At 31.8% G+C, this 16,409-nt stretch overlaps 1 protein-coding gene across 2 annotated transcripts in view; it reads right to left on the reverse strand.

Annotated features, from left to right (window-relative positions):
• Positions 1-16,409, reverse strand: part of wfs1 (wolframin ER transmembrane glycoprotein wfs1) — a 59,392-nt gene that overhangs the window by 21,128 nt on the left and 21,855 nt on the right. For both annotated transcript variants that reach the window (XM_075367571.1, XM_075367561.1), the window contains exons 5-8: positions 14,733-14,863; positions 12,111-12,351; positions 6,327-6,512; positions 3,039-3,258 (exon numbers count right to left, since the gene is read on the reverse strand). In XM_075367571.1, coding sequence (XP_075223686.1) covers positions 3,039-3,258; positions 6,327-6,512; positions 12,111-12,351; positions 14,733-14,863 — 778 coding nt within the window. The remainder of the gene's footprint in view (positions 1-3,038; positions 3,259-6,326; positions 6,513-12,110; positions 12,352-14,732; positions 14,864-16,409) is intronic.

Genomic DNA, 16,409 nt, shown 5'->3' on the forward strand with positions numbered 1-16,409 from the left:
AACAGACAATAGGATGTTCTTAAAATGTATCAAAAAATGCATAGAAGTACAGCACCACTTAGAACATTTGTTGCTGTAATTTCAGAAGACTAAGTAATTATCTTAAATAAAGAGCACTAAAAAAAAATTTAAGGTATTAGTAATTCATTAAACCAAATATTTTCACACAGTGAACTTAACTGACTAAAGCATGTAACACTATGGCTATGTACTATACCGGGTATGTACTATCTGATTAAAAAATGAATTTTATTTAGATTAATCATTTCATTGATTGTTTTTTATTTAAAATTTTATTTAATTTAAAATTTAACATCAGCTGGATGCTAGTCAGCTGTGACAAACCTAATAAAACAAAAAACAGCATATTTAGGCCTACAGCATTACTGGAGATGAATTACTACAAAACTATGAATTTCAGAAAGTAAATTCTGAAATTAAATTTTAATTGTTTTTGCAAAGAATTCGATTCTGCGTTAAAAATAAAGATTCCTATTAAAAAAATTAATTTGACCTTAAAATGACCTTTATTTGATCTTATCAAAGGCAACATAGGTTGTGAACATATTTCCCCCTTGAAATGGAAAAACTTTAATAGAAAACATTTTTTTCCTAAAATGTGTAGCTTTTGATATACTGATGTGTCTCAATTTAAATGAACCACCAGTACACACACACGCACACAAAGATGTTCAAAAAAGAATATTGGGGTTTTAAATCTACTTAATATTGCATAACTTTGATAAATCACAAATAAAATGAAAGTTTTACAATGTGAGCACCTTTCATCAAGCGGCACGCAATATGACAGTTTGTCCTATACTTTAACCAGAATTTCTTAAGAATGGAGGCAACAGCTGCTTCAAATCTGAGCCTCTAATTGGATAGATCAGACGGTAACGGAGGTACATACACAAGATTCTTTATAAAACCTCAAGGAAAAATTTCATGAGGTCAGATCAGGTGACCTTGGAATCCAACACAAATAAGCGTTGTCATCAAGTCCTAACTGACCAATCTAACAGCAGAAAATGTCAGTCAACACAATGCATTCAAGAAAGTGATCATCTTCATGCTGCAACATTTTGATTGTAGGCTACCAATTACGCACAGCGTACAAAACATTTCATTACAACATTTCAGTATGTTATCAAAGGCATTGCTAGTTCTCAGCTGGCCTTCCAAACAGATTTTTTAGTATTTCACAAGAATGGCTCCCAGATGTGTTTAAAATTTCCTAATCACCTTTAATCATCCCACACTCTTCTCTTTACGCAGACTGATTATACTCTTCTTTTCAAACTGATTATGACATTGACAAATCTTATTATTATGGAGTCACAATTAAACTTTCTGTGAAACACGCATTGAACTGTAACTACAGATTCACATTTAGCAAACTGCAAAACACAGAAAATTTATTTTTAGATGTGGCTATCTTTGCTAGTGGCACTATCAAACAGAAAGAGGGAATCAATCTACACCTATGCATACAACTAAAACTGTCACCATCTTTGCCAGTGGCGCTGTCAAGGGGAAAGAGAGAATCAATCTATGGACATGTATAAAACTAAAACTATCATTTTTGCTCTGATTTGAGCCTTAAAACAACACTGTAACCTCATCCAACAGATATTTAAAAAAATTAAAACCCAGATTTTTTTTTATATAAACGGTATGTATACCACAGATGAATCTAACTGCATGGTAATACTGTAAGAGCCGATTTGGGATGTTAATATATGCAAAATACTTAGCTTAAAATTTAATTTAAAGTAATTCAATAAAGTTAATTTACAACAAACTAAAAATAATTTTTTCTACTCCAATTTTTGGGCTTTGCAATAATTTTTAACTACTAAAGATACATATCTGGACCTATTTATAATCTTTTAAGACAAAACAACATCAAAATTTTCTAAATTTTTCAGTTTATTTGGCTCTAATTTTTAGTATGGATTCATCTTATTCTTGAAGAGAAATCAGGGCAACATTTCACAAGTTATAAATCAAAGTAATGCATTTCAGGACATATTCCAAAGTATGATAAATGCAATTTTGAATTACCTATACATTTATAAATAATGCAAATGTAAAAAAAAATTAAAAATAAAACTTATTTTATAAAACAAGGTGTAAGAAAGTAAATACTGTTCACACTTATCTCCTGTACACCTACCTTGTAACTTCAAGACCACAAATGCTTATTGACCAACCCACCAAAAAAAATTAAGGACATCAGTTTTCATTTAAATATCACATTAAAGATCATTACACTCTGTTTATCAAATTTAAATAACTAACCCGCCTGTTATGAAACACAATCAGTGATCAAGTTATTGAATTTTGTTAGAATTCATATGACACAAGGAAGAACAAGCGATTAATGCAGAAACAAACTATTAAATTCTGAAAAAATAAAAAATAGCAAAAATATAACAAAAGGTCAGGTCTAATGAATTCCAGAATTGTATTGCTGCAAAACCACATGAAGCATGCATGACCCAGGAGATACTCAACTAACTTAAATGGGAATAATACAGTAATTCCCTGTAGTTTGAACTTACAGAACCATCAATTTCTATATGGTTATGTACCCCAAGAAATTTTTTAGCACCCAGTTCAGCAATGATGACTATATAACATCCAGAAATGAGTCAAGTCGCAGGCAGTGTATTTATGTGAATAGTTATCCTCACATTAGTGCCATAATACGATAACTGCCTCAATTTATTTGGTGACTATGTTTAAATGTACAATAACATTTTAGAACTTAATGATAATAAAATAATTCTTTCATTTTTATTGTCTACACTTTAAAACAACAAACAAACAATACTTAAAATATTAATGCGGTTCATACATTTTATAGCAAACATGTTAATTTGGAAAAAAGAAATCAATCACTGATGAAAAATGTAATTAGTTAAAATTATACAAACAAGAAATTCATTAGATTAAAAATAAATTCTGAAAAAAAAACATTACACTATATATGAAGAAGCAGAGAAAGATCTCATAATTTAAGTTTGTCTTACCGAAAATTTATAAAGAGTGATGAAAGTACAAACAAAAGCAATGACAGTTATTTCTGACTGAGGACAAGATGTCTGCAACATAAATGGCATCAATATCAAATTAACAAGTAGCGCGACAAAAAATGTTCCGTATGGTTGTAAATTGTTACAACAGTGTTGATATTCTGCTTCATTTGCATTTAAATTGCCACCAGAATACTGGATAAAGAGACTTGACCACCTGTAAAAGAAAATATTACAACATTAAAATAAAAAGGCCCAATCCACGTCAAAAATTGCAAAGTTTCTTGAAAGTACTTTCATAAAACTACTTAGTCCTAAACTGAAAGACAATAAATCTACTAAACCATTAAATCTATTAAGAACATAATACAACAAACATTTGGAAAATCAGATTTTTTTACAGAAAGATTGTACATTTTTGCAGTTAGTCTAAGTTAAAAGAAATACAATCACTTGGGTTATATAGAGATTACGTTTCAGGAATTCCAGGAATATGCAGCATAAATTGACCTTAATTAATTAATAATTTGGCATAAGATTCCGGCTTTAAAATACACCAAACATGCTCATTAAATAAATGCTGACACATAAATTATGTTTCATTTGAACTTATTTTACTTTGATTAAAATAACAGAAATTTTGAAATATTTAAAAAAAAAATAAAATCCAAAACTTCTTCACACAATCATTGTCATGCAGAAGTTCTTGCATCTTAATTAAACCTTTTACAATTTCTCCTTGTAAGTACTGGCCACCTGCGAGCTGAGCCACTTCGTAACAATCTCGACCAGTTCATCCTTCTAGAATTATTCACTTGAAAGACTTAAACTAAGTTAAAAATGACTAGCTCTTTAAGGAAAATAATTCATGCTAACATTCAGTACCAAGCCTGGACTGTGCAGCAAGTAGTCCACCTACTCCAATCAAAATTTAATAATCCAGATAATCATAGATTCAGGGATGATCGAAATGGATATTTCTGTTGAAATCGGTAAACTGAAATTTTTCACAATCAAAATACTTCCTTTACTTCACACAAGAAAGTAAAAAAGAAAGTTACAAACTCTTAAAAGAGTTCGTGCCCCACAGAAGATATGCCAAATATCAATAAAAAAACAACCATATAGCAGAGTAATTCCATAAGGAGAGTAAAACAGTTATAAGAGACTCTTCTATTACAATAAAAGTTTGGATGAATTCATTTTGCAAAATATCCAGTTTGAAATAATTTTATTCTTAAAAACAAGTTTTTAATTTCATATTATGAGGGTTATTTTTTTTCAAGGTCCGATCAATCACAAAATTAAAAACAGTGAAAATAAAAAATTTTTTTTGTAACAAGTATTTACATAGTTACGCTATTTCTCTACATAGTCGCCACTCCGATTTAGACATTTGTTGTAGCGTGGTACCAACTTTCCAATACCCTTGTCATAGAACAGAGCCGCCTGTGTTTTCAGCCATGTTTCTACGCTGGTCTGCAGCTTGATATCTGTGACAATCCTCCTAGCCAGCGTTTCATGTGAGCAAAGAGCTGAAAATCAGATGGAGCCAAGTCCAGGCTGTATGGTGGGTGATCAAACACTTCCCAACGAAAACACTGCAGGAGCTTCTTTGTTACACCTGCAGTGTGCAGCCGAGCATTGACATGGAGAAAGACAATGCCTGATGACAACATTCCTCTCTGCTTATTCTGAATTGCCCTTCGTAGACGTTGAAGAGTCACGCAGTATGAGGCTGCAATGATGCCACATTCTACGTTCCATGAATTCCACCAAGAGATCTCTATTCCAGTCCCAGAACAAAGTAGCCATACACTTTCTGTTGGAGAAGGTTCGCTTGAACTTCTTTGGTTTACTGGGAAAATGAGAATGCATCCACTGTTTGGATTGTTCTTTTGTTTCTTCAGTTTCGAAATGGACCCATGTCTCATCCCCTGCGACAATTTTGTTCAAAAAATCTTCTCCTTCATTGTGGTAGTGCTGGAGAAACCTTAGGGAGGCGTCCATTCTCATTGTTTTGTGATGGTCGGACAGCATCTTAGGAACCTATCTCACACACAGTTTGCGGTACTGAAGTCTCTCACTCACAATGGTGTAGAGATCTGACCTTGAAATTTCAGGAAACTAATCACTCAATACAGAAATTGTGAACCAACGATTTTCTCGAATTGCCTCATCCATCGCTCAATGAGATCATCGGTTGACACTCACTTCCTTCCCTGACTGCCTGCATCATGAACATCTGTACATCCTGCTTTAAAGTTCCTGCACCATTGTCGCACTTTGCTTTCACTCATTGAAGTTTCACCATACACATTACTTATTCGTCTATGAATTTCAGCTGCATTACACTCCTCAGCCTGAAGAAATCGAATTACCGCATGCACTTCACACTTGGCGGGAGATGCTATTGTTGTAGACATGTTTACGTGTTCAGAACTAAACAAAGTGACGCGGCGTGATTGAAGGCCATACTAGAGATGTTGCGCAGCACATATGCGCAAAGGTTCATCCGATTTTTGCGTGGGTTTTTATTTCGTGACCAATCGGACTTTGAAAAAAAATAACCCTTGTATATGACATTTAAACCACCAAAACAAAAATTTTTAAATATATTATGAACGTATATGTAAATTCTTTATGTATAACTTACATACATTCATAATAAATTTCAAAATTTTTAAAACAGAAAACAATTTTGACAATCTGACATATAAAATATATACGTTTTAATATTGTTATGTAGAATTCAATACCAATTGAAGATGTGGGATCCTATGAAAATTGATTATTGAAAATTAATATGGTAAGTTTAACTTGTCTAATAACTGCGTTTTGTTGTTTATATTTCATATAATATTAAATTTTATTAACACAGCAATCAATATGTTAAAAAATTATTTGAATTTAAAAAAAAGGATGGCATTCTCACACATTTTTTGGTTTCAAACATAAAACGAAATGTAAAACAGTAAGCCTGGTGCCAGACTTACTAGTACCAAGGTTTACTTGTGCCTAGATGCTTCTCATATGATGTAGATATAAGAAAAACTGAGGCAATAAATTATGTAAAGCAAAAAATTAATCTACTAAAACAACGTTAAAAGTCATCCATGGAAAGTTACTTGCATAAGTAAAATATATAAATATATATATATAGCACATATTCAAATAACAAATAATTACCAGAAGCAAAAAAATTAAATATAATATTAATGAAATTGCTTTAAAATAACATTAGAATGAAAATAATAATAATTACAATACATTTAGGAAAAATACCTTCGGAAATGATGAAAATCACTTTTTTTTGACAATGCCTGACAAGTAGCAATTATCATCGTTGTAAGTGATATAAAATAAATTATATTTGGTAACATTGCAATAATAACATCAAACTCAAACTGTGTTAAAATCCATAATAATAAAGCAGCTTGAATATTGGTCCAAATTATGGATAGTAAATACCTGCAAAGTTTCAAAATATTACATTGAAATTAATAAAAAAGAATTAATAAATTATAAAATACTGTAGTGATTTTTACCAACTAACAGAAAAATAAAATCAATTTATCAAAAATCAATATCTATCTATATATTAGGTAAGTACAAAAAAATATAAAAATCACAGATTTTACCTAAAAAAAGTTCCATAAAAAGTTTTAAATATGGTGTTCTTAGTTATGTAAATATGACAAGCAGATATGCCAATTATTACAGATTATCCATTACTGCTATGGATTTGTTGTGGAAATTTACTGCAACATACACAGCCCTACTAAGTAATATATTTATATTAATATAGATCATAAACTACTTAAAGGAGAGAACAAAATTAAAAATTACCACCCAGCTCTTTGTTATACAAACATATATTCTGAACCTAGATGGCTAGTTTAGAGGTAAATTAACCTGCTTATCCAAAAATGGTTGGAAAGTTCCACTTTGCAAAGGTAGGTTGTGCAATAAACTCAGCCAAAGTTGGAGAGTAGTCCATCAATGCGTACTGAATATTGTGCAAGTATGTGCTTTTATACATTTTATAATGTGCATTTATACATTTTAACGACTATAGATGGAGGTTATTCCACTTTTAAACAGAGATGATGTTACAGTAGTTGTTTCTATTTACCGTTAAGTTAAATTCATTATTTGTTAAGTTAAAATGTACATCTTTTGATGTGAAGGACATTCACTAAATTATTATAGCCTTACATAATTATTAATATACACATATAATAATGGGTAAGCATGAATTTCACAGTTATAGTTCAGTGTAGGTTTTCATAGCTAGAATATCATATTTTGTGTAGACTTTTCTTTTTTGAAAATCAGAATAACTACTTGGCATTTCAATTCTCAAAGCTGTTTCATATTTTAATCACTCAAATAGAAAACCATAATAATTTCCTTTATGAACCATTAACCAGTAGCAAACATGTTTCAAACTCAAGTGATATGTATGACACTACAAAAATGAAATATCTCAGAAATACATGCTGGAGTACAAAAAAGAATGGTCAAATTCTCTCCAAAATGCATGTAGAAAATTCTACAATGTAAAAAATTGTAAAAAAAATTACATACTTTATGGCAATAAGTTCTAACAGTAAAAATCCATCATTAAAATGAAGTATTTAGACATTTTATTAGTATTCCATTTTTTTAGAGATGGTCCCTTGTTTCACATTACGTTTCTGACTACATTATTCATCTATCAGTACCCCATTAGTGATGAAATATTCTAGAGTTGACATTTCTGATGATAAGTGGAAGTTGTCTGGCACTATAAATAGAAGTCATGTTTATTGTCACTCTGCCAAGAGAAGGCATAAAACACTGAATAGTTTCTAGAAAATAAAATTGGATATACTATGATTCAATATTTTGATATAGACTTCTACCATCATAACCTAGTGTTTGTGTTTGTTTAGAGTTTATGGCCATAAAAAGTAATGAACACAAAAAAGATTAGAGGGCTACAAAAAACATAAAAAAGGACAAGTAGCCTAGAGTATCAGACAAAAATATTGAATAATTGTGAATCACTTCTTCATATTCTGTACAAGTAAACATGCAAAAAACACATAAGTTGTATAATATCCTTACTCAACTGTTTCAAAAGCTACACAAACATTCAAAAATATGTTCTTACAAACTAAAAATTCCACAAGATTATTGAACTACTAGTAGGAATTTTGAACTTAAATCCTTGATCATTTGGAAGATAATAAAATAATCAATAAAATAACTTTTGTGATGAGGCTACTTTTTACATCACACTCATGGTAAATAAACAAAATGTGACAATCTGGTGCCTGGAAAAAATGAATTTTATTGCTGACTGCAAATAAGAGACATTCATAAGTTAATGTGTGAGGCATCACACATCAGCTGACATTTATCATAACAGAACTATAGATAAGATTTTCAACATCAAATTACTTGGTAAAGATCTTTTGTAGGTGCCCCTGTTTAATATGTGACACCAACAAAAAGGCAAATATTTTTTAATACTGATTTCACTTAAACGCCTCAATCATTTTAGAATGTTATAAACTTTGTAATACAAATAAATGAAACTCTATTCAAGGAAATTCTTTGACAAAAAAAAAAACATCAGAGAGATAAAATTAAACATTGAGAAAGTACAATTTGATGATAAATAATAAGATCTGGACATACAGTTAACCTTTATCTAATTCCTGATTATCTACATTAACCAGACACCAATGATATCTAGTATTCATATGAATTGAATACTAACATAAGTATACGATGCACAATAACATAAGTACATGATGTATACTATCATAAGTATACATATGATATACTAACTAGGTATCATCTGCATGACTGGAGTCCTCACTAGCTATTGTTTTTTGGTAATTATATATTTTTAGTTGTAATTTAATGCATCACTTACCTACCAACCATTCAGTTTTTTTTTTAAATATTAGCTTTTGAAATAACAAAACAAACCAATTTTATAAAATATTTCATAACTTTTTCAAAACATTTTCAGTTGCTCTTGAAAAAATACATATAAGGTTTGATAAAAAATATGTGGAATTTTAGTTTTTTCTCAAAATATCTTTATTTATTCATCAATATTGATTTTGTCACCTTCAAAGTACTCCCCCTACAGATATAATACATTCATGCAAGTGCTTTTTCAAATCTTTGAATCACCTCTGGGATGCAATTTTTGGTATAGTGATCAGCTCCTTCAGTGATTCTGCCTTTATCTCTTCAATGTTTGTAAAATGTTGTTTCATGGTTCTTTTCAGCTTGGGGAATAGGACGAAGTCACAAGAGATCATATCTAGCAAATATGGAGGCTGAGGCATCATAACGATATTGTTTTTGGCTAAAAAGTCACAAAAAAGCACTAAGTATGTGCTTTTTTGTGACATTATCATTATCATGGCGCAATTCCCATGAATTATTTAACCACAGAACTTCCAAGAAGTACTCCTTACTGACCATACAACCTGGTGGCAAGAACTTATGATAACACTAAGCCATTGAAATTGAAGAACACCGTAATCAGAACCTTCATATTTTATCGAACTTGACAAGCTTTCTTCAGTCTTGGCTCCTCAGGAAGCTTCTGTGGGATGACTGGGCCTTAGTTTCAATGCCATACCGATACAGCCATATTTCATCACCAGTTATCATAGTTTGAACAGTTCTGGATTGTCGTTCCCTTCATTCAGCAACTCCTTAGCAATGTTCATTTGACACTGCTTTTGGTTGTAATTCAACAATTTTGGAATAAATTTTGCTATCACATGTTTCATTTCCAAAACATCTGAAAAAATTTCTTGGCATGAGCGAAATGATATGTATATCATTTGTGATTTTATCTTCAATAGCAGAAAATTATAAAAACACTATATAGAAATATGGAAACATAGAAAAAATGAGACATGTCATTTGAGCAATGTAATTCCATATATCCTCCTCTGATGAAAAATCAATGCATGTACTGTGTTCTAATACCTGGTGTAAATTCCAAAAAAGCTAAGACACCTGGTGTACCCTAAAGTCATAAGAAAAACACTTTCACATAAATTCAATCCTCATGCAAGAGATAAAATCTATTTTTAAAGATCTCTCAGCTACAGATTTCCTCCAGCATTGTTTGCATTCCAAAACCCAAAATTTGAATGAGTCTATAAGCAATGTAATATGGACACAAATTACCAAAAATGATCTTTGTTTGATTACAATTAGGCTTAGAGTATATATAGCAGTCTTATTGAGAGAAATATAGTGAAGTATCTTTTACTAAAGAAGTTACAAGTTGAATTTGGACATAACTGTACAACGATAATAGAAGCTCTTGACAAGGCAAGAATCCGAAAGGCAAATTTGCAGATGAATGTACTCTACAAAAAACAACTGTCAAAAGAAAAACAAGGCAAAAAAAATTGAAGATCAAGCAGATGAGGAAGAAGCTGCAGAACCATCTTTTGCAGTTGGGATATATTAAAATACGGTAGGGCAAACTTTAAATGCAGTTTTCCAAAAGTTATGTTTTTACTAACTTCAATGGAGATTCAATGATGAATTTTTCTCTATAAATTCTCAAGTAACTAATATAACTTTTGAGAGAAACAGAAATAAAATATAATCACTAAAAAAATTTACAAAATTAATATTCATATTTTTTGAGGGAAAGTTTAGTATTAAAAAAAAAATCATTCTGAAAGGTATTTTTAAAAAGCATTTCCCCTCAAAATAATTACATGTGTTATAATATATCCTGAAAATCTCACAAAGAAAATAATTGGTTGTTGAGAAAAAGAAACACAAAGTTGTATAATTTAACATTGTAGCATTGGAGACGCATTAATGTTAAGTATTAAAATATACAGACAACAGGGGTAACAAAAAATTTTAAATGCAAAAAATTATAGCATCTGAAATATATTTACAGTATGTTACTACATGCCCTAAATATTAACAACATCTGAAACATATTACTTAATCTAGGCAAGTTTTTATATAAGTTAATATAAAATGAAGAGGTTTTAGAGAATGTTATGAAAAATAGGTTATGAAAAAAATGTTAAATTATGGTACATTTCTTGACTTTCTAATAAGATATCTAGAATAAAACTGATATACAGTAATTCTTATCCTTTTTGTAATTTTCATTAAGTTTAGAAAGAATATGGAATAAAATTGTTCAGAAAACAAAACTAAAACTATAATGCAGACATTTGAAGAAATGATTTTTAATCCCACTTGTGATTACATAACCATACAATAATGTATTAAGTCCAATATACTGTTAAGTGTACTGAGGAGTATACTGAACTTATGTAGATATAAATCCAATAGGTAATATTGGCAGTAAATAGAAGTTCAGTAAACTGGTACTTACCTAAGAAAGTGCTGTTAATGGATAAACCCTAATGTGTGACCAATATCACTAACAGTGGAATTCAAATCTTGTCAAAAAACTAAAATGTTATAATACATGATGTTATATGAAGTTATATGCAACTCATTGTTTGTAGGGAGTTTTTATGAAAACCCTCTCATCTCTAGCATTTCACAAAAACTCTAACTAAATAATATGCAAATAACAATCAAAAACTCCCCAAACAGCACAGAATTCAGTCCTTTTACCATCAAAACAGAGGTACAACATATGAAAATAATAATAATAGTTTTCAAGAAACAAAAGACAGTTTTAGACAATCTAAAAATAATAATAAATATATGATTAATGTTTATTTACCCTATTTAATAAAAAAACTGAAAAAAATATATCACAATATTTATTATCCCATCCCACAGAATATAAAGAAAGTGGTATGATCATTACTGACCAATTATTTTGTTAAGTGAAAAACTAAAATTCAAACCTAAAAGTAGGTACTTTTACATCAATTTGAATCCCCATCCTACTTTAGTCATTTGAGTTGAATGAAAATTTTCTCATTAATACCTGAATTTGGCTCAAAAAACTAACTCATTTTCATCTTACAGTTTGTTAAAATAACATCCTACTTCCTTCTAGACAAATAAATAAGATCTCCATTTACTCACCGAACATTCTGTCGTGATATTGAATCAATTATTTGATTACAGTATGTAGTTAACATTAATAAAGGAAAAAGTAAATAATAGCTGTGACGTCTATAAGTATGACCATAGTGCACTGTAGTATCAACATGCAGTACAACACGATGAACAAGTGGAAGTTCTCCCCTTGAATAATTGCTGGCAGCAGACACTAACATTTCTTCCGTTAACTTTTCAACACCTGATTCTTGTCTTGATTTCCAGTCTACATGAAACAGAATAGATGCAATAAATAATACAATTAAATACACATCTTAAGGACATAAGTGATTTAATATGCTGACTTCCATATTGGAGAGATTCCAGCTCAGCCTTTGATTATGGACCAATCAGGTATCTCAGTTCTCAGTTAGGTATGACATTTTTTATACATTTCAAAATTTCCATTCCATATTTCCATGCACAAGCTGTCGTTCTATAGTGAAATAATCAACAAAAAACAACCTGCTACATATGCATATAAGAAATATAAAATGAAAAAGAAACGATAAAGATCATTTTCTCCTGAATTTCTTATAAGAGATTAAGAATTGCCTTTTCATTATTTCTGGGTCTCATCTTGAAATCTGGAACTTTCAGGTGATCTAAGCAGCAAAACATTAAGGCTGACTGGTATTAAAACACCTAAATTGTAACTGGATAGATTCATATGAAGCATATTCATAAAGTAAGGGCCGTCGTCATGCACAGTTTCACGCATGCAGGGCCATCTATCGGCTATTTATAAAGCCACTGCAGTTGTTTTGATTTAATAGTCAGTCATTTGCCTGTCGGTGAATGCAGATCGCAATGTCTACAACAATTCTTTCTCCCACCAGTTGTGAAATGCGCACTGTGATTCGATTTTTATGCGGAAAAATCTTCAGCTGGTGAAATTCATCAGGGGTTGTGCTTAGTGTATGTAACTACAGTAATGAGTGAAGGAAAGGTTGGTTAGACAATGGTGTCGAAACTTTAAAATTGGTTGCACAAATGTGCATGACGAAGAGTGGAGTGACAGGCCCAGTATACAGACCGATGAAATCTTTGAACAAGTGAACCGAAAACTGCGATGTGATCAACGATTGAATATTAGTACTCTGGCTGATGAATTTCCACATGTTGGACACACCTCTACCTACATAGCTGTCACAGAAAAGCTTGGATATCACAAATTGTGTGCAAGATGGATACCAAAAATGCTCACCGACCAACAAAATGAGCAAAGTATGTGCAGTGGACAAGCGTTTTTGGACCGCTATCAACAAGATGGAGATGATTTATTCTCCCACATTGTTACAGGCGTGAATATCCTACACCAACACAGAATCAAAACAACAGTCAATGCAGTGGCACCATTCAAGTTTCCCAAAACCAAAAAAGTTTAAGCAATCTTCATTAAGTCGAAAAATGTTGGCTACCATATTTGGGGATGAAAAAGATATCATTCTTGTTGATTTCATGGAACATGGATTAACAATTATGGCTGGCGAGTACTGCGAAATGCTCATCAAACTGAGACATGCAATTCAAAATCGACGACAGAGGAAACTGTCGTCTGGCGTAATCATCCTTCAAGACAACACGCATCCTCACATCACTGCCTTAAGCAAGAAGATTCAAGATTTTCATTGGGAACTTTTTGACCAACCTCCATATAGTCCTGACCTTGTACTTAGCAACCATTTCCTCTTCTTGCATTTGAAAAAGTGGCTTGGTGGACAATGGTTTGAAAATGACGAGGAACCCAAGACTGCCGTTGTCAACTGGTTCAATTCTCAGGCGGCGAACTTCTACGCAAAAGGGTTAAAGAAACTAGTGCAACGTTACAAAAAGTGTTTAAAACTGAATGGTGATTATGTGGAAAAGTGAAGTAGATATGTAGTAAACTAAAACTGTAAGTAAAAACCTCTCTCACGAGTTAATTTTTTTTAATAACAAAACGGCCCTTACTTTATGAATATGCCTTGTACAATTCTCAGTTTCACTTTTTAATATGACATCAGTCATATTTAAATTTGGTTTATTTGGGTTATTTTTTTTGGCTGACAAAACAATAAATAAAGAAACATATAACATCAAAATTTGTTTAGAGATTGGGCTATACATAACGTAATGTATAACCCAGATGTGATGGAGGGTTGTTTTTCACAAAAATTACAAATCAACAGTGAATTGTTAAATATACTGTTGGGGTAGAGGAACTAAAGTCAGTCAGGCCTTTTCTTCCTCAATAATAAGTTAAATAAAAAATTAAAAACTCAGGTTACATTATATTACTTTATATACACTGACTTGATGTCGCTTAGTATGATGGCACAAACTGATGATTAATATTAAAAGCCTGATGCATCATAAACAAATTGTTTGTTTATCTAACTATCAGTTTCAGACCACAAAGAAATTCAAAAGCATTTTGAACTAATTCATCAAAACAAACATAATGAAAAAGCAAAATTAGAACCATGGACATCAACTGAACTAATTTAAATCAGCATAACAAATAAGTGGTGCAAAATTTTAACTGAAAACAAAACATTACAAGAAAAATTTGATGTTCAATTCTTCATTTCTAATACAATGATAAATTTATGGATTTTTGTTAACCTGGTAGTGAGGATGCTGATGTTGAAGATTGAGATCCGTCATCACTGTCAAGAGCAACATCACCAGTTGTAGCACGTTTCATACAATCATGAAGTTGATCAGTTGTAATAAAATCATCTCCACCAGACATACTATTTGACACAAAAATTATCATATACAGGTTACACATATAAGAACGTAGACAAGCATATTATAAAACACAAAAATGCATATTACTTATCATATTATAAACACCCAAATTCTGATATTTAAGCAATTAAAAATAAAGAATCTTCTAATTGAGATACAATAATTAAGTAAACATTATTACTAATATTATTAGTTTATTATAGACCGGAACACAATCGTACAGTATAGAATTACATCAGGAATGAGTATACGAGGTGTGATAAAAAAATACGATGAATAATTTTTTATTAAAAAAAGTAATAAGGTTACATAGAATTCGATTTAATCTCTTTCAAAGTACTGTCCTTGGCTAGCAATGCACTTATCCCAACGTTGACTGCATGACTGGAGGCATTTCTGGAAGGTGTCTTTCGGAAGGGCTTTCAGCTGCTCGGTCGTGGCCCTCTCAATGTCAGCAATGGTGTCAAAACGTTTTCCTTTAAGCACAGTTTTAATTTTTGGAAAGACCCAAAAGTCGCATGGTGCTAAATCCGGTGAGTATGGCGGATAGGAACACAGACAGGAACACTTTTTTCGGCCAAAAACTCACGAATGAGAAGCGAGGTGTGACACGGCGCGTTGTCGTAGTGAAGAAGGAAGTCACTGGTCCATTTTTCTGGTTGCTTTCTCTTACGTCGTTTTGCAGACATTGCATTACACCCTTATAAAATTCAGAGTTTACAGTTGTTACCCTTGGAACGAACTCTGATCGCACTATGCCCTCACTATCAAAAAAAAACAACGAGCATAACCTTGATGTTGGATTTTGACTGACATGCCTTTTTAGGATGAGGAGATGAACTGGTTTTCCATTGGGAACTCTGCATTTTGGTCTCAGGGTCATACCCATAGACCCAACTTTCATCTGCAGTTACAATTTTGCCCATGAAGTCCGGATCTGCATGAAGACGACCCTTCAACTCCGTGCAAATTGACACACGATTTTCCTTCTGTTCATCACTCAAAAGTCTGGGAACAAATTTTGCACTCACTCGTCTCATTTGCAATTCATTAGTTAAAATGCTTTGAACAGATCCGTACGAGACATTAAGGTCTTCCTATAGCTCTCGAATAGCTATTCGCCTGTTTGAACGAACCATTGTTTCCACTTTTTGCACATTTTCAACTGTTTTTGAGGTTACTGGACGTCCCGCATGCTGCTCGTCTTCAATAGACTCATTTCCGGTTTTAAATCGGTCATACCACTTGTACACAGTCTTCAAAGTTACCACATTATCGCCGTACACCGATTCTAACATTTCGTGAGCTTCTTTGACACTCTTTTGCAACTTAAAACAAAACTTAATGTTAATGTGTTGTTCAAAATCCATGTTGCGCGACAGACACGATAAACACAACCTCACCCTAGCGGCTCTGGCAGCTGACTGGCAAGCTCGAACGTGTTACAACTTGTCCCTGCCTGTGTCAGTTGGACAAATTACATCATATGGATGTAGCGTCGGCAGTTGCCGCTATAAAAATTCATTCACCGTATTTTTTGGTCACACC

The sequence above is a fragment of the Lycorma delicatula genome, chromosome 1, assembly GCF_047948215.1.
Source record: "Lycorma delicatula isolate Av1 chromosome 1, ASM4794821v1, whole genome shotgun sequence".
NCBI classification, from domain to species: Eukaryota; Metazoa; Arthropoda; class Insecta; order Hemiptera; family Fulgoridae; genus Lycorma; species Lycorma delicatula.